A 24192-nucleotide genomic window follows, 5' to 3' on the forward strand; every position below is an offset into this window, starting at 1 on the left:
CTTGAAGCTGTCGGGAGGGACTTCTGTGCACGGGCCACTCTGCACGTCCCTCCCAGGCCCTCCAGCCAGAGGGGCAGACTCTGGGCGGGATGCACAGGCCGTCCTGCTTTAGTGACTCTGCTGATGATGGATGTGTGTTCGCCAGCCAGAGAAGAAGGCCTGGCGGGCCATGTGCCTGGGACTCTCCTCAGAAGCTGCTCCTGGGCGTTGCCCAGCTGGGCCATTTAATATAGATGTTTGTTTAACCAGGAAATGAACTCCGCGGTTGACGGCAGTGTCCAGGGACAGACTTCTGGGAACAGGGTTCCTCCCCGGCGCGTGGGGGCTGGGCCCATGCTATCGCGTTTCTCAGGCTGGCGCTGTGAGGGTTACATCAGGTAGCCGCCCTTCTGTCCGAGGTCCAAGCCCAAGTGGCTTATCTCCCGTTCCCCTGGGCCGCCCAGCCGCACTTCCTCCCCAGGCCCCAGGCAAACCTGCCGGCTCAGTGCTGGCTATTCTGGGACCAGCGCAGGGCGGGAGGAACAGTCCTCCTTTAGGGACCCCCTGGCTAAACAGACGCAGAAAGAGTTGGGAGTCCTGGTCCTCTGCCTGGGACTTAGTTTCTCCAGGTATAAGACAGGGGTTCCTAGGCCCCTTCTAGAACAGCGGTTCCCCAAGTCTGGTCTGAGAAGCCCCAGGGTTCTGCCTCCCCTTCCCAACTACGTTATCTGTGTGAGCCTGGATTTTCACTAAACTCGACCACAACAGCATTTTCAACAGACGGAAACCGAGGAGAATCCAGGCCTCCCCTATGAAGCTGGAAGTTAACATTGTTTGCAAAAATGTAAAACTTCGTCACTCTTCTCGCGAAATATTTTGCAAAACAACTATTTTTCATAATAAGTGCTATCTATGTTAACATATAATGGTCTATTGTTGTTATTTTTAAATGAATTAAAAGATAGATGTTTTAAGTTTTTCTCAGCATTACTTTCTCATGTGGTAACTATGGATAGATATAACTCATAGAAATCAAAACTCTTAGGGGTCTTCAATCATTTTTATGAGGATAGAGGGGTCTCAGACCAAAAGGTTTTGAGAACCACTGTTTTAGAGGCTGTCACCCTGATCATATAGGATTGTGGACGGAAAAGCTCTTCACGCTCAGTGAAGATCTAAAGAGGAGGCATCATTGCCACTGTATTATAATAACAATCACCGTTTCGGTTATTGTGAGAAGTAGGGTAATGAGCCCCAGGCTGTATGGCCTGGCCCTCAGCATGGCCCTGCGTATTCCCAGGGCTCACACCATCTCTCCACAGCGTCCTGTCCTGCAGAGGAGGAAGAAACCACCTCCAAAGCTCCTATTTTGTCACCTCTCTCCCTGCTTGCAGGCCTCCTGGGTTGATACCTGCTCTGCCTTTAAACAGCTGCCTCTTTCCTTTCACCCTCATCTCTGCCAGCTCCGGGCCAAGCCCCATGTCCTGACGTCTTGGTGCCTGGCTCAGTGCCCCCTCCCTAGTTCACACCTGTACCCCGGCCTGTGGTCACCTGGGAAATCCACCTCCACGCCGTAGCCCTCAGCCTCTCACCTCCTTGAGACTCCCTTCCCTCTCAGATGACTTTCACCTATTTCTGTGTCTGCTCCACCCACCTGGGCCTTGTCCCCGCTCAGAACTGCCCTGCTCTGAGGTGGTGGGGACCTAAGCTCCCGAGCTCCCCTCCACCCTCAGCTGAACTCCCCTCTTAGCTCACGAGAGCTGCAGCCTTGGACCTACTCCAATCCACACAAGGTTGTGGGGAATGCCTTCTGCTGTCACTTGCAGTCCAAAGTGGCTCCCCAGGACTTACAGAAAGAACCTGTCGTCCAGCTTGATGCTGAGACCTGCGCTCTGGGGTCAGAAGACCTGGGTTCAAGTCCTGGGCTCCAGCCCTTCCTAAAGCTATGCCCCTGGACAAGTTACTTCTCTTCTCTGAGCCGCATCGGTAAAAGAGGGATAATAACAATACGTACTTAATAATATAACAGCTAGTGTTTCTTGACCACTTAGTATGTACTAAATATGGCTCTGAGCTTTTTATACAGATTACCTCACTGAATCTTCCCAAAAAACTATGAGGAACTATTATTATGACCTCCATTTCACAGATGGGGAAACTGAGGCACAAATAAGTCCTACCCTGCACCTGTGACTCTGCCTAAAGACCCTTTCCAGTCACCGTATCTGCATTCCTCGGGGCTTTTGGGCTCACACAGGTGCCTGTGTCCAGAACTTCCCTGTGATCCAATAGCCGTCTCTAGGTTACACGCTTAGCCCCAGGGAGGCAGAGCGGCAAGGCAGGGCCCCGATGCTCCACGTCTGCCAGCCGCACATCCCGTGGGCGGGGCGGGGGGGCACATCCGCAAAGAGGGAAGGGGCTGCCGTCCAGGGCTGTTTCAAGCCCTGGGGAAATATTCCTAATGAGTCCCTGCTACTTTGAAGGTCCCAGCGAGGGGCCTTGCTGGGGTCTCCCGAGGCCACAGCTGGAGCAGGGAACGTGCTCAGGGAGCCACACTCACGGGGTGGCCGGGACCCCAGGAGAACGCTTGTCTCCGAGGCCCCTCGGGGCACCACTCTGCACGGACAGCGGCCACCTCCCCGTTGGAATGCAGACCGGGGCTCCCAGCAGAGCCTTCAGCGGCCGCTGGAAAATTCAGACAGGTGCTCAGGGAGAGACGGCTCATCTTTCACCCCAGCTGTTGCCTCTGTTCCCACAGGTGGCAGAGGAGGGATGAGGAGGGCAAAGGAGAGGCAACACCTGCAGGACAAGGGGGGAAGCAGGAGGGACCAAACACAGCCCCTCCTCCCCTCCTCCCCCAGGACCAGGTGGTAGGCTTCGCTTCCTGCTGACATCCAGCCTTATTCTAGTCCCTGAGCACAGGCTGGTGTGAGTCTGGGTTTGGCCCAGATACTCTAGAAAACTTTCAGTTGCAAAGAATCTTTGGTTCCGGATGCAGTTTGTAATAGAGGACAGCACGCTCTCTTGGAACACCCCGAATGAGGCATCAGGAGACCTGGCGCCTACTCCTGACTCTGCGCCAACGTGCCAAACAGCCACGAGCAAGCAGTGGCCTCTCCACGAGCTGCAGTCTTCCCTCCCGTGAGACGAAGGGATCTCGGGCATCACAGACTCCACACCCAATTCCCTCTGCCCCGGCCCCTGGCAACCACCATGCTACTCTCTGCTTCTATGACTGACTGTCTTAGATCTCTCCTGTAAGTGGCATCACACAGTATTTGTCCTTCTGTGACTCCCTTGCTTCACTGAGCACCATGTCCTCCAGGTTTGTCCATGTTGTACCACGTGACAGGATTTCCTTCCTTTTAAAGGCCGAATAACATTCCATTGTATGTGGAGACCACACTTTGTTTATCCATCCATCCCTCGATGGACATTGAGAGGGTAGATTTCATGTTAAGTGTTCTTACCACAATAAAAAAATAGAATGAAGTGACCTCCAAATGCCTCTGTCAGCTCTCTCAGCTTATAGGAGCCTAAGAGTGTAGTGGTAACTGTGACCAGGCCAGCTCTCACTGAAAAGGCCAGCACACGGCTCGTACGTGACACAGCCTTCCTGTCCTCAGCATCTCACTTCAGTTCGGGAAAGGACCAGCCATAAGTCAAGAAGCCAGTCAGTGACTGGGCTCCATGCCTTCGTGATGCCTGCTTTGGCCTCCTATGTACCCTCTCTCGCCTTTCTACTCAGCCACATCCTACTCTCCTTCACAGAGCACTTACGCCTCACCTCCTCCTAGAAACCTCCCTGAGTGTCCTGACTTTTAAGACTTGGGACAGTCACACTGCTCAGGGTTTAGGTCACAAAGCTGAGGCCGGCATGGCTGCCCCGTAATTGTTCCATCTCACGAGCAGCCTTTGTCTTGTAAAAAACGGTCAGACGTAACCCTCATAAAAGTGTATAAAATGTAAAGTTTAGAGATGATCACATAAGGAGCTTTCTCATTCTCCAGCCTTACAGTAAGTCCCCACGGTCAGGCACCCCACCAGCTTCTTTTCCGGCACCTCAGAGAGCTGGGGGCACTGTGGGTGCTCCATACAGACCGGACGGCTGACATACAGACCAGAGTAAACCTGAGTGAGCATTTGAGCCACCCGGTGCGGGGGGAATCTTATAAACATGCAGAGCCTGACTGGACAAATGCAGGGGAATCTGGGGTGCTGCTGGTCCACATGTCCAACTCTGAGCAGCAGGGCTGTAGACCAGGCACAGAGAGCGACTGTCACGAAGCTGGGAAGGAGAAAGTGAGGGCGAGTGTGACCCTGTGGCCCGAATTCTAAACTGGTCAAAGGGGCACGTCTGAGGGCTTCCCTGGTGGCGCAGTGGTTGAGAATCTGCCTGCTGATGCAGGGGACACGGGTTCGAGCCCTGGTCCGGGAAGATCCCACATGCTGCGGAGCAACTAGGCCCGTGCGCCACAATTACTGAAGCCTGCACATCTGGAGCCTGTGCTCCGCAACAAGAGAGGCAGTGACAGTGAGAGAGGCCCACGCACCGCGATGAAGAGTGGCCCCCGCTTGCCGCAACTAGAGAAAGCCCACAGCTTGCTGCAACTAGAGAAAGCCCACACACAGAAACGAAGACCCAACACAACCATAAATAAATAAATAAATAAAAGAGGGGGCACGTCTGAGACTTGGCAGAGAGGAAAACCAGCCACAGAATAAGCTCTCACGGGACCAGGGGATCCCAACGGCCCCCACCCCCAGCTTCTTGGCTCCTGACAACCTGCAAGCCCTCCAGGGCCCTGAACAAGGGGTGTGAGACAGGCGGGTACCCAGGATGCCTCCCGGACCTCTGAGCTCCTGTTCTCTCCCTTCCCCTTTGGGTTCTGAGAGTGTGCACCCTCGTCCTCCTCCGCTCAACACTGCCTGAAAATGTCTCTGCGTTACTCTGCTGAATTGCTGTGCCCTCTGCATGGCTGCTGTGGGGCCGGTGACAGGAAGGCTTGGCTCCCCACTCCGTCCCTCGCTGTGCACTGTAAACTGTACAGGACCAAACGAGTGTTTTTGTTTATTTAACTGTCGTTCGTCAAAGTTTGTTTTCCTTACTTAGACGCAGGAACTGAGGCTAATGCATTCACTTACTTATTCGTTTTTTGGAGGATATTTACTCAGTACTATTTTATGTGCCAGGCAGCAGGGACGTAACTGTGAACAGGACAATCATGGTCTCTGCCTTCCTGGAGCTACTCTGAGAGGGGAAGGCAAACAATATGCAAGTAAGCAGAAAAATAAAGAACATAATCACAGCTTGAGATAAGCACGAGGAAGGAAATGACAGGAATGAGCAGGGTGAGCAGGGGAGGCCTCTTAGAGGAGGTGACATCTCATCTGAGACCTGCAGCCAGCAGTGCAAAGGGCAGGAAGAGCATCTAGAGTGGAAGCAAGTGCAAGTGCAAAGGCCCTGGGGTGGGTTTACAGAACAGACTGACTCGTTCTGTAGCCTTCGAGGCTGAATTTCATTTGATCCATAATTAAGACATGGCAACAGAAGATGAAATGCCAGGGATTTAAAATCTTTCAAATCTGGTGCCAACCGCCAGAATAGCAAACTCAAGTGGAGAAGCAGGCGGCCGGGTGGTGGGGGGCATGGGAAAATGGCGAGTTCAGCTTGGGATGTGTCGACTTTGAGGTGTCTGCAGGGCTTCCAAGAAGGGCCCCAAAAAGCAGTTGGTAGATGGAGTGCGGGGTCGCAGGGAGGGGTGGGGCAAAAGGTCAGCTCCGGGAACACACCTGAGGACAGCCGGCCGCTGGCCTGGAAGGGGCTGCCTGAGCAGAGGACACAGGAGGACAGCGGGGCTGGAGGAACCCAGGCCCTGGGATGTCAATGCCTCACGTGGAGGCGTGGGCAGAGAGGATGGTCAGGGGAGTAGAGAGAGAACAAGGAGACAACGGAGCCAGAGAAGCCGAGGCAGCTCCCAGGGCGGGAAGACCACCAGAGCGGAGACTTGGGATCTGAGGTGGACAGTGTGCAGGGCGAATGACTGCAGCAAGAGGGGCAGGAGAGCAGGGAGGAACATGCCTGTGGGCGGAGCCAAGTCCTGCAGAACCCGTCCAGCCCACCCCCTCCTCCTCTGCTCACACCCACGCTGACCTCGGCTGTATAGGCTCATTCCCACCTCCCGCCCCGCCTCTACGCTGCTGCTCCGCGCGGGGAATGCTCTGTCTCTAGACCTTCCCGTTTCCTCCTCCCTCACAACGTTCAGCTCCCTGCTCGAAGGGTGCCTCCTCATCACAAAGGCCTTCTCTGGGAAACTGGAACCCGCCTGCATCTCTGGAGGGACAGTCAAATGGGGCAGCTGTAAAATGGTACGGCAGTTCCCCCCCAAATTAAAAATAGAATGACTATGTGATCTAGCAATTCTACTACTGGGTACATAGACAAAAGAATTGAAAGCAATGTCTTAAGGAGATATCTGTACACCCATGTTCACAGCAGCCTGATTCACAATAGTGGAAAAGTGGAGGCAACCCAAGCATCCGTCGATGGATGAACTGACAAACAACATGTGATACGTACACATAATGGAATATTATTCAGCTTTAAAAAGGAAGGAAATCCTGACACCTGGGACAACATGGATGAACCTGGAGGACGTTCTGCTAAGTGAAATAAGCCAGACACAAAAAGACAAATACTGTATGATTCCACGCATATGAGAGCAGTCAAAATCACAGAAGCAGAGAGCAGAACGGTGGGTGCCAGGAGGACTGTGGTGGGAGGTGTTGTCTAAGGGATACTGAGCTTCAGTTTGGGAAGATGAAAAAGTTCTGGAGATGGGTGGTGAGGATGGTTGCACAATAAGGTGAATGTTTTGTTTTTCTTTTTTTTCTTTTGCGGTACGTGGGCCTCTCACTGTTGTGGCCTCTCCCGCTGCGGAGCACAGGCTCCGGACACGTAGGCCCAGCGGCCATGGCTCACGGGCCCAGCCACTCCGTGGTACGCGGGATCCTCCCAGACCAGGGCACGAACCCACGTCCCATGCATCGGCAGGCAGACTCCCAACCACTGCGCCACCAGGGAAGCCCTGTTCTTCTTTTTTTTAATGTAAGTTTACTGTTCTCTCTCTCTCTCTCGTTTTTATTTCAATTTATTTATTTATTTATTTGGATCTGTTGGGTCTTCATTGCTGCGCACGGGCTTTCTCTAGTTGCGGCGAGCGGGGGCTACTCTCCTTTGTGGCGCGCGGCCTTCTCATTGCAGTGGCTTCTCTTGTTGCGGAGCACGGGCTCTAGGTGCACGGGCTTCAGCAGTTGTGGCACGCGGGCTCAGTAGTTGTGGGACATGGGCTTAGTTGCTCCATGGTATGTGAGATCTTCCTGGACCAGGGATCGAACCCAAGTCCCCTGCATTGGCAGGCAGATTCTTCACCACTGCGCTACCAGGGAAGTCCCAACGTGAATGTTCTTAAGGCCACTGAACTGTATACTTAAAAATGGTCAAGATGGAAGATTTTATGTTACATGTATTTTCACAAAATTTTTTAAAATGGAAAAAAAAAAAAACCCCAGCCTTCTCCAGCCTCCCTGTGTAAGTTTCCTCCCTCTCCTCACCCCCTGTGCTCTGTCCTCCGCCACCGTGGTTTGCTTTGCTTGTTCGTTGTTTATAGCACTTTCACCACCTAAACCCACCTTGGGAGTTTTCTGGATGATTGTTCATCCCCTTCTAGAATGTAGACTCTAGCAGAGCCAGCAGACCCCTGGTCTGACTTGTGGCTGCTGTACCTTCAGCCCTTAGAACGGTGCCTGGCACACAGTAGGTGCTCAGTAAGTACTCAGTAAATAAATAAAATTCTGTTGAAGAAGAGGAGGAACGGGTGAAACTGGGTGAGGACACAGAGAGAAGAGGTGCAGATGGGAGGGAGTTCACATCGACAGGAGAGTGTTTTCTGGAAAGGAGAACAGGCTGCAGGAGAGGAAGCTGCAGCAGGTTTGGAATGGCCTCCCCAGGGCCCGGAGGAGAGTGTGTCTGCAGTGGAGCCAACGCACAGCCAGAACGGGGGTTCAGGGTCTCCAGCATGGAGAAGGCACAGTGTGACATTTAACACAGGCTGGGGACTCGCCCAGTGGAAATGACCAGGGTTCAAGTGGATCCTTTTTTTTGGTTTGGTTTGGTTTTTGGCTGTGCCACGCAGCTTGTGGAATCTTAGTTCCCTGACCAGGGACCGAACCTTCACCCTCGGCAGTGAAAGCAGAGTCCTAACCAGTGGACCGCCAGGGAATTCCCCACGCAGATCCTTTAACCCAGGCAGATGGTCAGGCAAGGCCACAGGTGCAAGGCTAGGGGCACGAGGTCAGCAAGGAGGCCCGGGCCAGGCCGCCAGGACCTTGGGCGCAGCCAGGGAGGGGATGTCCTGAGTGGGCGGGGACCAGGGAGGGCGTGAAGGCAGGATGGGTCTGCTCCAGGGGACAGGGCTGGGCTCAGGGGTGGACCCGGCCAGGAAACAACGTCCATGGTGACAGCGGGAGCCCGGCCAGAGAGGAGGTAGCCGGGAGGGGCTGCCAACTCCTGGGCTGGTCTCAGGGGAGCTGGTATCTTTCCTGAAAAGTCCCCATTAGCCTGAAAACCAGGCACATTGTCAGGGAGGGGCAACTCGCCAGCCCGCCTTTGAATGTCTCCTTTCATTGCTAGATCTATTTTTAGGTCCCTCTTGATTCTCCTTTTTTGCCCCCTCTTTCCTTCAACCCACACCCTTTGTACGTCTGCGAGTGGGAGAGAGAGAGGTCAGACAGGTGGGTGGACCAGCTGGACTCAGCATCCTGTCCTGCGCCAAGATCCTCTCCCCTCCTGACTCGGTCACCCCAAAACATCTGGGAAGGGTGGGGCTCACCACTTTTTATTTATTGTTACATAAACCATATCACAGTGTAAGAAGGGTGGGGCTCCCCACCACACCCCCGAACACGCCTCCCAAGGCCCCGGGGAGGCAATTCTATGATCACGCACACTTGGTCCAGGTCTGCCGCTTTGAGACGGTTGGAGATGGTAATCTGGGTCCCACTTCCCCCAAGACAAGACGAAGGCGAGGTCTGCCTTTTAGAGAAACAGAATTTTCAGAATGGAAGACAAAAGAATAAGGAGCAAATGCCCCTCCTCCCCACCCCTGCCCCACCAAACCGTCTGCAGCAAAAAGGAGCCAGGAAAGATTGCTCAGTCCGGAAAGCTCCCAGCAATCTGGGAGCCCTTCCACCCTGAGGGCTGCCAGGGAGTGTCTGTAACAGACTGGGGCAGGGGATTTAGCAGCAGGTATGAAGACTGATTGAAACTCCAAGTGCTCTCGGATCCACCCCCTCCTGGGATCCACCCTCGGCAAAAACGTGTGTGTAAGGAGGGGTATGAACAGGTGCCCTGCATTGCTGTCCACTGAGCAGAAAAAAAGAGACATTATAAATGTCCCTCAGCAGGGGGAGGGCAAAATAAATGACAGCACATCCAGACACTGGAATATATATATACGGCAGGAAAATATTAAGTTAGAGCTCCCTGTACCAATGTGGGAAGATCTCTAAGATACTAGTGAATGAACCCAACCAATTTACCCCTCCACCCCTGTTTCTTATAGTTTGATGTGGTTTACGGAAAAAAAAAAAAAATCACAACTCCACAAACAATACCATCCATTTCCCACGCATAATGATGATATATGTAGGTGAACACAGGGAAAAAGTTCTGGAAGGATACACACCAAACTGCATACCGGTTACCTCCATAAGGGCACAAGGACCAGGAATGAGTGTCCCAGGGCACTTAACCCTCACCCGTGATGACTTCGTACATCATGAGGACCATCTAGCACAGCACGCCTCGGGCAATGAGAACCTGACCTCCAAAGGCCATTTTACCTCTGCTACACCACGAAGGCCTCATAAGGAGGAAGAGAGCATGGCAGGGGGTGGGGGGTGGCAGTCAGTCTGCTCGGCAGCTGAAGAGGCTGGGCTCCGGAGAGTGGACTGACCTGCCGTGGGGAGTCTGGAGCCACACGTCTCCCTCTGTGCTCTCAGGATGACAGGACTGTCCTTCTCAGGATGGGAAGTGACCAGCCAGGGGTAACACAGCTGGAGGGGGAGATGCAGGTGGTCCCAGAGGAAGGTTTAACAGAGAAATCAGTGACTGGTCGGAAATCATCACGAGGTACAGAAAGTTGCACATGGGCCCCACTGCCACTAGCAGTGTGGCCTTGGGCAAGTTACTTAACCTCTCGAACCTCTGTGTCCTCGACTGCAAAACAAGACAATGGTACCGGCTTCAAAGTGTTTGTAAGGAGTGAAAGAGCAGACGAGGAAGCTGGGAGTGCCCAGCAGACAGCTCGCCGTCTAGAGAGGGAAGGGGAAGGGGGTGCGGACGAGCCGGTGGGAAAGCCCCCTTCACCGCTCCCCCAGCCCTGGGTACATGGGCAGACAGGAGAGTGAATTTTTAAAAGAAATCGAGTGTACGAAACGAAATCAAAGACACGCCCATTTATAAAATGCTTGGTAGGGGCCAGGCACCTGGACCAAGTGCTCCCACAGGAAGAGTCTATAATCAGAGGGGCCCGCCTCACCTAGGCTGGGAGGGGAAGATGCCCAGAGTGGGAGACAGCCAGGAACAGGGGTCCGAGGGCACTTCCTCTGCCACCCCGGCCCCTCCTTGGCAGATGGCAGACGGGAGCGGGCCCGCGAGATGGGGGAGGGGGAGAACTTCAGGCCGGCCTCAACCTTCCATGCAGCTGGGGTGTCCCCCTGGTCTGAATTCCTGGCCCCCAGCACCTTGTGATGTCTCCTGGGTGACATTAGTAACAGCCACGTGGCACTGGGCAAGTTCTTCCGCTCTGACAGTTTCTGCAAACGGGAAACACGGGAGACAGCCCGTGCCTTCTGGAAGGGGTATGGAAGGACGAGACCGGCCGAGCAGAGGTAACCACGTCACACCCAATGCCCGACCCCAGTGCGAAGGTCTGGGCCTCCACTGTGACTTGGGCCCCAACTCGCCATCCACCTCCAGAGAAGTAACAGCCCTTCTGTCAGCCCTGCTCCCCTCAGCCCCCTCAGCATCACTGCAGGGAACGGGGACACCAGCTCTCATTGTGAAGTTTTCATTTCACGAAACTTGCTCATAACCCTTAACTCATCTTACCCTCACAATTCCCACTTCACAGATGAGGTAACTGAGGCTGCCCAGGGGACCAAGGTCATTGGAATCCAGCCCTGTCTGGATTCGAATCAGGCGGCTCTATTCCACTTCATCCCCAGGCTTCCTGGGACCCAGGAGGATGTCAGCAGTCACCCCTGCAGCAGCAGCGCCCCCGTGTCTGCCATGTGCCTTCAGGCTACAGCCCCAGCCGCCCTGTGACTCAGCCTCTGCATCCAGCTTGGGGTCAGCTGTTTGAAAACAGCTCCCTCCACACGGAGAAGGGAAGGAGTGGACCCTCTCTCCACCTTCACATCTCTGACGCCCACATCCCACCGGCCCCCTGCCTGGGGTGGGGAGCCCTACCTTGTGGGTGAGGCTGGGGTCTCTTGGAGCATTGTCCTCCTCCTCCGAGCTTCCCCGCTCTTCATCCGACGTGAGGTCCTCCTTGGGGGCCACTGCCGAGATGGGACAGACCTTATAGGGCTCTGTGTAGGCGCTGGGGTCAGAGCAGAGGAGAGAGAGGGTTAGAGCTCCCTGTCCAACAAAGGGAAAGCGAACAGGCCAGGGGCCCTACTAATGCCATGAGCCGTTAATGAGCGCTCTGTGCTTCCATGAGGACCCAGAAGTGAATAAGACGAGGCACGAACCTCCTTCCTGCCCTCACTGCAGCCAGTCTGTTCTCCTACTAGTTCCTTGAACATTCCAAGCTCTTTGCTGCCTCAGTACCTTTACACATGCTGTTCAAGACAGACTTGTCGGGCTTCCCTGGTGGCACAGTGGTTGAGAGTCCGCCTGCCGATGCAGGGGACACGGGTTCGTGCCCCGGTCTGGGAAGAACCCACATGCCGCGGAGCGGCTGGGCCCGTGAGCCATGGCCGCTGAGCCTGCGCGTCCGGAGCCTGTGCTCCGCAACGGGAGAGGCCGCAACAGTGAGAGGCCCGCATACCGCAAAAAAAATAAAAAAAGACAGACTTGTCTTCCTTAGACACGAGGTAGGCTGTGATGCTGAAGGAAGGTACAAATAATTACTATGAGGGCAAGAGATGTTCATTCTGATCAGTCTGGCAGTCTGGACTGGCCTGGTTGGGCAACAGGGTCCTCAAGGTGGCCATGTCCTCTGGGCCTGAAGAAGGGATGCAATGATGTGGAAGACAGAGTCTGGGATGTGCATTCTAGCCCCTCGCCCGAGCCCTGCTGCCAGCCAGATCACGGACAAGACACAGCTCAGGGTATCAGTTTCCACCTAGGCTACTCTGGAATAATGATTCCTATTCTCATTTTCCGGGCAGATGCTGTGAGGATCAATATGTAGAAAGCTTATTCAGGTGTGATAATCTCATATCTATATAACTATGACTATTATGTAGGCATTGTCATTAACTGATTAAATAACACATTCATTCAATAAGTATTCATTGATTGCCCGCTTTATGCGTGGCACAGAGCTAGGCAGTGGGTAAAACATCAGTGAATAAAGCAGATATGGTCCCTGTCCTCAAAAAGGGAAGAGCTAATATATGATCATAAATTGTGACACGTGAAGGAAAAGGATGTGCTCTCCTAGAGAGTAACAGGAGGGGGGCTGTTGAGATAGGTCAGGGAAGGCATCTCTGAGGCTGAGACCAGAAGGAGGAGAAGGAGCCTTGCGATGGGAGGGGAAGTGTTCCAGGCAGGAAGCAGCGTGTGTAAAGGCACCGAGGCAGCAAAGAGCCTGGCGTGTGACATAAGCCGACCCGGAGCAGAAGAACCCTCCTTTCTCAGCCTTCTAAGCCTTCCTCACGGAGGACGCTCCGGCCCCATCACAACAGCCTCCTTGCTCTGCTCCCCGCTCCCAGCCTCCCTCTCCACACAGCAGAGTGATTGTTCTACAACCGAAATTGGGCCACGTCCCCCTCCGACTCAAGAACCTTCAATGGCTCCCTCCTGCCTTTGGCAATGTGGTCCCAGACAACTTCTCACAAAACTTCTCTTCATGCTAAAAATTCAGGCATCTTGTCTTATTAAATTCTTATCAAATACTGATTCCTGCCCTCTGGGAATGCTGGATGCATGGATGGATGGATGGACAGATGGAGGAGGGGCGGCGAGGAGGGAGCCTCCATCCTCTGGAGTGGCCCTGCCCACTCTAGCCCAGGCCTTTGGCAGGCAGGTGCAGGGCTCTTGCCTCAGGTCTGGTCCAGGCAGGGGGAAGCATGGCCGGGGTGGGTACATCAGGAGAGGAGAAACTCAGCCTTAGGTTGCAGTGCAAGTAGAGGCCCTTCTTGGAGCTCCTTCTTGACTATCATAGGAGCCAGACGATGGACACCTCTCTCCAGAACACCTGGAGCCCAGGAAATAAGGGTCTGCCTGGAGCAGGACAGGCGCCCCCTGGTTCACACACTGGCAAAGAGGCTAGAAAGATCAGCAGCCTGCTCCTGCCTGGGCTCTTGCTGCATGTGTGTGTGTGTGTGAGTGTGTGAGTGTGAGAGTGTGTTTGTGTGTGTGTGTGAGAGAGAGAGTGGTGAGGGCTTGGAGCTGTGCACTTGTCTGCAGAGGCAAAGCCCTGATCCAAGCTGAGCCACAACCTGCTCTGCCATCCAACTGCACACGCTTCTGGCCAGTCCTCTTTCTTCCTCTTTTTCAAGATTTACTTTATTCTTTTCTTTCAAACTATGAGAGCAAACAAGTACTTTGCAACAAGCCATATACCACGGAGGTGTACAAAGGCATGCGAGAGCCTCCCCTCCTGCTGGGGCCACCAGTTCCCTCCTCTAAGGAGCTGTCCCCTGGCCCAAAGGTCAGGAACGCTGCACCTGCTGAGGGAGCTCAGAACCATGCTCAAGGAAGTGATGGCGTGGACAGTCCCACTGAGCCACAGCTCCCCTCCCTCCAGAGCTGTGCGTGTCCTCAGACAGGCAGCAGAGCCCTGCTCTCCCTCCATGAGGAACGGCCACATTAGGCCCCGGCAGGAGCCCATGAGGCCCTGTGAAGGATGGCCGGTAATGGTGAGGCATGGAGCAGTTAACTGTGCCCTGGGACCATTCCTCCTTCTTATCAAGGAAAAGCAGGTATACAGCAGGCCTTTCCTAGAATGTGCTGTGAAGGAGGAAAGGATTCCCAGCCAAGCCTCCCGCCGGGTAAAGGGTGTCTCCATCCTCCCAGGCAGCAAGCTGGAAACCCGAGCATCTTCTGCACAGCCAGCCGCTGCTTGAACATTAAACCTCTCCCAAATACACCTTCAAATCTTCCCCGACTCTGCTGGCATCTCTATGACAGCCTTGTGGTCCAAGCCATCTCTTGCCTGGATGTCTGTAACACTTGCTTCCTATTGGCTCCCATTCCCCCCGACTGCCCTCCGATCTGTTCACCCAGCGGCCAGAGGGACCCTCTCAAATCCAATCTGATCTTGTCACCCTCTTGCTCAAATTGTTCAGGGACATTCCAGTGCTGTTGGGATTTGGCCCCAACAGCCCAGCCTGCCAGGCAAGGCTCCACTCAACCTGGGGCTGGGGAAGGTGGGCATCCTTGGGCCCTGATGCTGCCATGAAGTCTGCCCAGCATCAGACTCCACCAGGCATCCAGGGGCTCTGCCTCAGACCAGGCAAGGGCTGGATTCCTCAGAGCAGAGCCATGGGTGACACCGGGGAGAGAGCTCATAGACACCAAACCTCCAGAGAGGCGGAGAGGTTGGCTCAAGGTCACATGGCAAATCCGGACCAACACCCATCGCTTCTGAAGATGCCTCTGCCTATGCTTGATCCCACTTTAGAGACATGAAAACAGAGGCCCAGTCGGGTTCCCTCGGTACACTGATGTGTGGGGTTGGGTCTCAGGTTGCAAGGGCCAAAGGAGCTTTGCTTTTGTTGTCTGTGCTCTTCTTTTATTTCCTTTCTGAGAGGCAGCGCAGTGCAGCGGTTAGAGCTCACTCTTGGGTGGGACAGCCTGGGTTCAAACCCCGGCACGGCCACTTAATGGCCATGTTTAACCTCCCTAAGCCTCAGCAGTGCCCGATTCACCGGGCTGCTGGGAGGATTCAATGAATTAAATAATGCAAGACACTCAGAACAGTTCCCAACACTTAATAACTCAATAAATGTAAGCTCTCCTCCTTACCAGCTTGGCCTGGCTGTGCACGGCTGTTCCATTACTGATCGACTGTCGTCTAATGTCAGCTCGTTTTTAACATCTGAACTATTCTGACCTCATCCTGAGTGATAATACCCATGAAGTCACAGTACGTATTCTTCTGACACTTTAAGATAAACCATACAATAATTAACCTATAACATGTTTGACTAAAATGATCTTGCCCTCCCTTGAAGATGCACAGACCTTAGCGACAAACGTGGTTACTGCTGACCCACCAACCATCTGTCCTCAATCCAACCTTAGCTTCTGGCTAGAAATGTGGCTCAGCCTCTTTTTATTCTCCTTCTTCCTCTCACTTCTGTTTTCTAGAAAGATCTAAAAAGGGAAGCCAGGAGACAAGGGTTTGGGTTCTCTGATGATATTCTGGCTCATTTATTTCACTGTCCTATTGCGGGATTGTGAGCACAGCAGACGGGGACAAACTGCCATTAAAAACATGCTTTCACAACATAAAAGAGAAAGTATAATCCGAGGTCTTAACAGATTCAGTGGAAGCTGTAGTGACAGACCTTATATTGGACCAAAGTCATTTGTTAAATAAGCAAATCAAAACAGAACTGCCTCTATAGACTTCTGATATTTGCTACCAGGCTGATCTTCAAATACAGGGGAAGATAAACACCACCAAATGTTTTCTTAATAACTTCTGCCCAAATGCTCTGACAGGCCCTGGAGAACTCATGTCCTGGGTGAGTAACCACTTCCTCCCTTGGAGGACAGACTGGGAACCCTCACATAGCCCATCCATCGCCCCAGTCCGTCAACATAAACCTGTGAGGTGGGTCCTCTACACAGTATGCCCTAAGGAAGGCTGCAAGGTCTGTATTTTCAGCTATCTGATTCCTGTCTGCTTGCTTTTTGGTCATTCTGACTCTGTACTGTAGGTACTGGTAATACAGTGGTGAACAAACACATATTGTCTGTTCTACGGCCTCTCCAGTCAAAATGCCCATTATAATCATAACTAGGTGAGGTGTTGTCTCTAGACACCTTCTTTTCTTCTTTTTTAACATCTTTGTTGGCATATAATTGCTTTACAATGGTGTTAGTTTCTGCTGTACAACAGAATCAGTGTTGTATACATATATACAAAGTGAATCAGCTCTATGTATACATATATCCCCATATCCCCTCCCTCGTGCGTCTCCCTCCCACCCTCCCACCCTCCCTGTGGTCACAAAGCACCGAGCTGATCTCCCTGTGCTATGCGGTTGCTTCCCACTAGCTATCTATTTTACATTTGGTAGTGTATATATGTCCATGCCACTCTCTCACTTCGTCCCAGCTTCCCCTTCCCCCTCCCCGTGTCCTCAAGTCCATTCTCTACATCTGCGTGTCTAGACACCTTCTTTGAACATACCAATAGATTACATATGAGAAAGCCCTCTGACCCAAACACCTACCCATCTACTCACTCACCCATCTATACACTTTTCCATCCACTCGCCCATTCAGCCACTCCTCCCTACCGCCCTCCTCTCCATCCACTCCTCTACCCGTTCATCTATCCAATTACCCATCTACTTAGCCACCCATTGCTGCATCCATTCATCCACGCACCTCTCTGGCCAGCCTTCTATCTACCCACTCAACTATCCAGCTACCCAATCGTCCTTCCTTCCATCCATCCACTCCCTCACTCATCCAACAAACACAAATTAGCACCTACTTCAAAGTGCAAACACATGGAGGCCTCAAAGATGACTAAAGCACTCTCCTGGCCTCACAGACAGCACAGTGCAAAGCATTAGTTAAGAGGATGAGCTCAGAAGTCCGAATACTTGGTTTGAATCCCAGCTCTACCACTTCAAGCAAGTTACTTCAACTTTCCATGGCTCAGTTTGTTTGTTTTTTAATCTGTAAATCAAGGGTAATGACACATGTTGGGAAAACAGACAAAATGCCATGTGGTCAGCACTGTAGGTTTAGAGACCAAGGGGTATAAAACTTTGGCATCAGATCAAGGAGAGTCACTGGGTGACCTTAGGCAAGTCACCCACCATCTCTGTTTCTTATCTGTCAAGTGGGGATGACTGTATAGGTTCATTGTGGGCTTTAATAAAAACATGATAGTAAAAGCAGCCATTGCCATTGCCTAGAACACAGTAGGTCCTTTTTGGCCAGCCTACAGAGGGGCCAAGTTCTAAACCCCCAGACTACTCTTCACAGAGCTGGTCTCCCTCCCTCTGGGTTGACTTGTGCTTTAAAGGGAACATAAGTTACAGTTCCCCAGAGCTCGTGACCTTAAACGACCCTCCAAATGAGCACAGTCCTTTCCAGCAGCCTAGAGTCATAAAAGGACATGTGTATCCACATGGGGGGACGAGAACTTTGTAACCTGGTCCAGGGCTGTCCGGCTCTGCCCACTAAATGCCGGCCCATGTGACACTCCCTGGAAGCCATAACCCTGAGCACAGCCAAAATGGCCTCATAACACATAGAAAGGGAACACTTTCCTCACTGGGAGCCTTTCAGTGGGTGCTCTGGCCGCTCGCTCCACCCCTGCTCGTGCAGTGACATACGCACGGAGGAGGCCAGATTGCAGATGTAATGTCCTCTGGCTCCTCTGAGATAGGCTGGGACCTTCCCGGAGCTCACCAGCTTGGCGGGAGGGGCAGGGGGACCTCGGGGCTGTGACCTCTGGGAGCTGGAAAGTTTGAGATGAAGGAGACACGAGGACGGACTTGGTGAATATGACTATCCTAATTAATTAGCAGGGCAGCTGGAAGAGCGTGGAAGTGGATGGAGGAGAGGGCTGGGTGCAAAATCAGGGATTTCCAAATCCTCAGACATTTCATCTTCTGTGTCTCCTCCCCCATCCCTCAGCACCTGCAGAGGTCACTCAAACGTCCCTCCGGACCTTCCCCAGGTGGCATCTTCTGCCCTGATATTTCCTTGTCACTCAAAACTGACCCCTCACAGGTCCCCCTCCATGAAAGGCACATGAGATTTTCTTGGATACCACCCGCACTATAACTGGGAACTTTCAATCTCAGACAGTGGAAACTGCCCAAGAAGATGGGGGTCAGAGACGGGGGAGTCCTGCATTCACTGCTAACCCACTGCATGATCCTCCTGGTGGGCCTCCACACCTGTAAAATGGAGGTGGAGAACAAGACACCCACAGACGTGAAACCGCGTGTTGAGACCGGACCACATGCCATCTGATGGCCTGGGGGCCAGGCTCTGAGAGCAGCTGCTGCCTGGAGTCTTCTCCTCTCTGCTTCATTCCTTCTTGGAGGGAATGCATCTTACACCCAGGGTCAGCCAAGGGATAGTGCTTGTAATGCTTCCCAGAAACATATCTGAAGGAGAGGCTTTTTAAAAAATTCAATTTCCATTTTTCACTAAGTAAAAACAGAAGTGCATCCCTGCTCTCTGTCCTGTGACATCCACACCCCTCTTCTTAAAGCACAGCCTCAGTGGTTTTTTACAGGGATATGTTTTCTTGTTATAACAGCTTGACTGATATGTAATTCATATACCATAACATTTACCCTTTCAAAGTGTACAAGCCAGAGCTTTTTAGTATAGTCACAGAGTTGTGCAACGATCACCACTATCTAATTTAGAACATTTTCATTACTCCAAAGTGAAACCATGTACCGTTTAGCAATCAATCACATTCCTCCCTCTCCCCAATCCCTGGTAACCACTAATTTACTTTCTATCTCTATGGATTTGCCTATTATAGACATTTCATATTAATGGAATCATACACCGTTTGTCCTTTTGTGTCTGGCTTCTTTCACTCAGTACAATGTTTTCAAGGTCCATCCGTGTTCTAGCATGTATCAGTGCTTCATTCCATTTAATGGCCAAATGATACTCCACTGCATGGCTCTGCCACATTTTGTTTATCCGTCCATCTCTTGACGGACACTTGGACTGTTTCCACTTTTTGGCTTGTATGGACAGTGCTCCTAGGAGTATTCATGTAGAAGCGTTTGCGGGGACATACATCTTCATTTCTCTTGGTATACCCAGGTGCGGAATGGCTGCGTCACGTGGTAACTCTACGTTTAACATTTTGAAGAACTGCCAGACCATTTTCAGCCGCACTATTCTGCATTCCCGCTGGCAGTGTTGAGGGTTCTGATTTCTCCATATCCTCATCAACACTTGCTATTGTCTGTCTTTGTTATTTTAGCCTTCCTAGTGGGTTTGAAGTGGTTCTATAGGGATTATCAAGGAATTTTGTTCTCCTTGATTACAATTCAGCCTCCTCCCGCCCCAAACAAACACTACCGTGTTTCCTATTCAGAGAGAAACATAACCATGACTATGAAGGCTTTCTTTTCAGAAAATCAATTGAGGTTCAGAGGTCCAGGGAGAAAAAATTAATACTTTTGGGAGATCTGCAGAAGCCTCAATAAATGACAGACTAATAATAAAGAGGTAACATACGAGAGAAAAACCATAAGCCACAGTCCCAGTCTCCGCAGGGTAATGGTCTCTCTGACCCCAGCTTCAGTAACAGTATCTGCCTCATGCAACTCAGGCCACCAGTGAGGACAGCAGAGGAAGAGTCCGGAGCTTCTGGCCCTTAGCAGCAGCCACGCTGTTGGCACATGGCCCTGGCCCTGCTCTGACCACTGCCCCCAGCATTGTGGCCCTCTCTCGGGCCACAGGAGAGGATAATGTTAAAAGGCACAGTGTCAGAATTCCACCTCCTGAGGTCAGGACCCAGCTCTTCCACTCATCAGCCCAATGACCCAAGGTCAGCTGCTTAACCTGCCTCAGTTTCCTCATCTGTCAAATGGAGATGATACAGCACTTACCCGCCCAGGGTTTATAAGACGGTGTGTATGAATGAGGCAGTGGACTGCTTAGCACAGTGCCTGGCAGGTGGATTTACTACAATCAGTGTGAGCTACAGGCCAGAGCTGAATTAACCAGCCAGAGCTCCTCGAGGTCTTACAGAGCTGGGTTCTAATCCCACCTCTGCCACTAGCTTGCTGTTGACCCTGGGTGGGCCCTCTCCTCTCTCTGGGCCTCAGTTTCCTCATCTGTAAAATCAGGGAGTTGGAAGACTTCTGAAGGCCCGTTCCACCATGATGCTCTGTGAGTCTGTGTCCAAAGGGGTCCCCTGCAAACCTGAGGAATTCTGTCCTGGTGATTCCCACCATATATCTGCTGCCGTGAGCCGTCACATGCGGCCAAACCACCGCCTGCCTGACCCTCACACACCTTTGTACCTCCCCATCTCTGTGCCTCTTCCAAGGCTCCAGCCGGATGGGGCTCCCGTCACCACTTACATGTTGAGGCTGCAGAAGTCTCTGTCCCTGTATCAGCTCCCCTGTCAGCCACCAGTTCTCTGAGGGCAGGAATCATGGGCTTGCTATGCGTTTCTGTGCCTTCCGTGAATGGCACAGAGTAGGCACATGACGAGCACGTGTTGAGTGACCGGCCTATGCAGCTATTCTTCTGACTTCCATCAGCCTGTCAGTGAGGCCCCCTCCACTTCCGCACAGCCGGCAGGAGCCTGGCGCACAGCAGGTGCTCACACCTCTGGTGGAAATGGCACAGGCAGGCACTGCCACCACCGAGGATGCTGTGGCGTGGAGTCTTAATGGATAGATGAGCTTTTTTGCTAGTTAGGCCATAACTTTATATTGCTTCAAATACGGCTGAAGGAAGGGGTTGGGAGAGGCACCCCCATGAGCTGAATGTGGTTCACCCACAGGTTCAACGGATTCTATGCATTCAGTTTCCTCATCTGTAAGATGGGCTCCACAGCCCTCACTCCTGAGCAACAGCCCAAAGCAAGAGGAAACTCGGACACTCCTTCTCCTGTCATCTCTGCTCCGGGATTCAGAAGCCAGAGCACAGGGGAGGTGAGACGGGCAGGGGAACCACGGCTGCACCCCCAGCAGCTGGAGATTCATGAGGGGCACTATAATTCCATAATGGCACACCACATCTGAAGCTGCCAGGAGCTATGAGAGAGGGTGTTTGCGGCTTGTGTGTGTGGTGTTCTGAAAAACGAACAAGCCCCTTTTCCCACCCTTCCCTGCCACATGGACACAGCCAGCCAATAACAACAGCAGCAGCAACAGTAGGAGACGCAGAACCCAGTGATCTTGAGTGCTGAGGACGTGATAGGCACTTGACAAATTCTTCTCAATCACTGTATCCTGTAGGTATTAAGATGCCCATTTTATAGATGAAGAAATAAGCAGGGACACGACATGTGCAGAGCTGGGATCTGATCTGAACACAGGGACCTTGGCTTCAGAGCCTGTCCTTGTAACCACTCACCTACACTGCTTCCACCAGCAGGAGCAGCTAACGTGTGTCAGGCACGGAGCTGCACATGCCTCAGGGATCATCCCTTGTGACCCTCTCGGCCACTTAGGGGGACAAGCCCCACTACCATACCCATCCTGCATCTGGGGAAACGGAGGCTCTGCGAGGCTGAAGGACTCGCCCAAGCTCACCCGGCTCTGCCCCTCGCTCCGCTTCTCCCACACAGAACCACCAACAGGTGATCCGCACCTGGGCCCACTCACGAGACATGTTCACTCATCGGGTTCACTGTTGCCCCCTCTGTGCTGGGGAGACAGACGTGAAAACGTGCGAGACGTGCCCAGACATGCTGGGGGTCCGCAGTGCAGTCGGCACAAGGCGGGTAGGAGGCGGGGCCTTCCTGACACGTGAACAAGCGAGTCACGTGGGAACAAAGTGGGATGCCTGGATGGGGGACACGGGGTCCAGACAGAGACGGACACCCCAAGGCTGAGACCCAGAAGGGAAGGTGACACAGGCAAGGGCAACAGGCCTGGACCCAGACGTCCAACATCGCACATACTCTTGTCACATGGCTCATCTGTGGTCATGCCCACTCCACCAGCCTCCTTTCCCCCAAACAGGGAAGAAACATTTCCAGAGAAATGCCATCCTTTGCCAAAGGCCTGTAAGAGCCTATGAATCCACCCTGCTTCTCGAGGGCAGGGCTGCCGGCTGAGAACAGATGCCTGGGAGACGCCCAGTGTCTCCAGGCCGATGGATTCACCCCAGACCCAGCTCCGACCTCACCTCCTACTCCAGGAAGCCTTCCCTGACCACTGAGACAGGTCTACCATGAACTAGTGAGGCTTAAGCTTCAGGCCCCACACCTGCATAGGTTCCTCTCAAGGCTCTGCAGATTATTTTCTATCCTTCGTTGTACATTCTTCATCTTAAAGAGACTCCCCAGATTACATAAGCTTCAGAATCTGCCCCTGCTTGGTCACGCCTCCCTGCTCTACACGGCCCTGTACCCAGGGGCTCCCCTCACCTGGTTGTGGTCTTAGCTCTGCACAGGTTTCCTCTCCCTCATCAGCCCCCAGGGCTGAACTCTGCACACAACAGGTGCTCAACTAACCTGCTGGTTTCAATGGACTCCAGGGGAAGCACCTCCAGCCAGATCCATGCATGCATCCGTGTGTGCTTCTGTGAGTAGACACGGATGTGGGGCATCCCCCGGTCAGCGCTGCCCCCAAGCACAGACACAGCAATTTCCTGCAGATGGAGCACCTGCTGCCTGCACTGTCTTGCCCGACACACCTCACACGTGCTGACTGTCCACCCCACGCCTGAGCGGGGGACACAGAGAGGGAGGAGATACCCCTTCTCTGCCCCTGAGGCACCCACAGCCCAGCGGGAACGCAGATGGACAAGCAGCGGACAAGAAGCGTGGTGAGGGCTACGAGCACAGGAGAGGGGCCCTAAACTTGTGCGTGTGTGTGTGTGTGTGTGTGTGTGTGTGGATAGGGGGGCGGTTCCAGGCCAGGGGAGACCTCAGACAGTCTGAAGGTTGAACACGAGACAGACAGGAAAAAGAACGTTCGGGGAGAGCTCTCGGGAAAGTTTGCGCAAAGGCACAGAAGGGAGAGACGTTGGGGTCTGCGTGCTGTGGGGTGAGGACGGCTGGGACAAGGGGCTGGCCAGGCAGCAGGCTCTCAAATGCCCCTGGACTGTGTATCCCGGGCGGGATGGGGGCCAGGGAAGGTTCTAGCCAGGGGAAGGACCCGAGCAGTTCTGCTCCCTGGAGAGTTCACCCTGGCCACCTGGGAGGAGCGGGGGAAGGAGACACGCTGGGGGCGGAGGGAGGGCGAGGCGTGGGATCAGGCAAGTCCGTGGGCCCGAGAGGGAGGTGTGGGAAACAATAAACTATTGTCCTCATTTCACAGATGAGAAAACTGAGGCTCTGAGATGCCGGGGGATTTGCTCAGAGTGACGCAGTGAGGCAGTCCCAAGACTTCAATTCAGGTCTTCCTGCCCCCAATACAACCCCTGTCTCTCAAAGGGTGAAATCGGGGATGTAAAAGCAACAAAAACAGTGCCTGAAACCTGGCACGGACTCAGTGAATGCTAGTCTCCTTTCCAATTCTCATTCAGGCTTTTAAACATAAACCGTGTGACACTTCTCTGGTGGCACAGTGGTTAAGAATCCGTCTGGGGCTTCCCTGGTGGCGCAGTGGTTGAGAGTCTGCCTGCCGATGCAGGGGACACGGGTTCGTGCCCCGGTCCGGGAAGATCCCACATGCCGTGGAGTGGCTGGGCCCGTGAGCCATGGCCGCTGAGCCTGCGCGTCCGGAGCCTGTGCTCCGCAACGGGAGAGGCCACAACAGTGAGAGGCCCGTGTACGCAAAAAAAAAAAAAAAAAAAAAGAATCCATCTGCCAACACAGGGGACACAGGTTCCATCCCTGGTCCGGGAAGATCCCATATGCTGCGGAGCAACTAAGCCCGCGAGCCACAACTACTGAGCCCGCGAGCCACAACTACTGAGCCCGCGAGCCACAACCACTGAGGCCCACGCACCTAGAGCCCATGCTCCGCAACAAGAGAAGCCACCGCAATGAGAAGCCCGCGCACCGCAATGAAGAGTAGCCCTCACTCGCCGCAACCAGAGAAAGCCTGTGCACAGCA

The 24192-nt window shown here is 53.2% G+C and overlaps 1 protein-coding gene across 1 annotated transcript in view; it reads right to left on the minus strand.

The window, feature by feature from the left end:
* Positions 1–24192, minus strand: part of FGD5 (FYVE, RhoGEF and PH domain containing 5) — a 115821-nt gene that overhangs the window by 53775 nt on the left and 37854 nt on the right. Inside the window, exon 3 of the mRNA XM_060110327.1 lies at positions 11513–11645. Coding sequence (XP_059966310.1) covers positions 11513–11645 — 133 coding nt within the window. The remainder of the gene's footprint in view (positions 1–11512; positions 11646–24192) is intronic.

Source organism: Mesoplodon densirostris, chromosome 10 (genome assembly GCF_025265405.1).
Source record: "Mesoplodon densirostris isolate mMesDen1 chromosome 10, mMesDen1 primary haplotype, whole genome shotgun sequence".
NCBI lineage: Eukaryota > Metazoa > Chordata > Mammalia > Artiodactyla > Ziphiidae > Mesoplodon > Mesoplodon densirostris.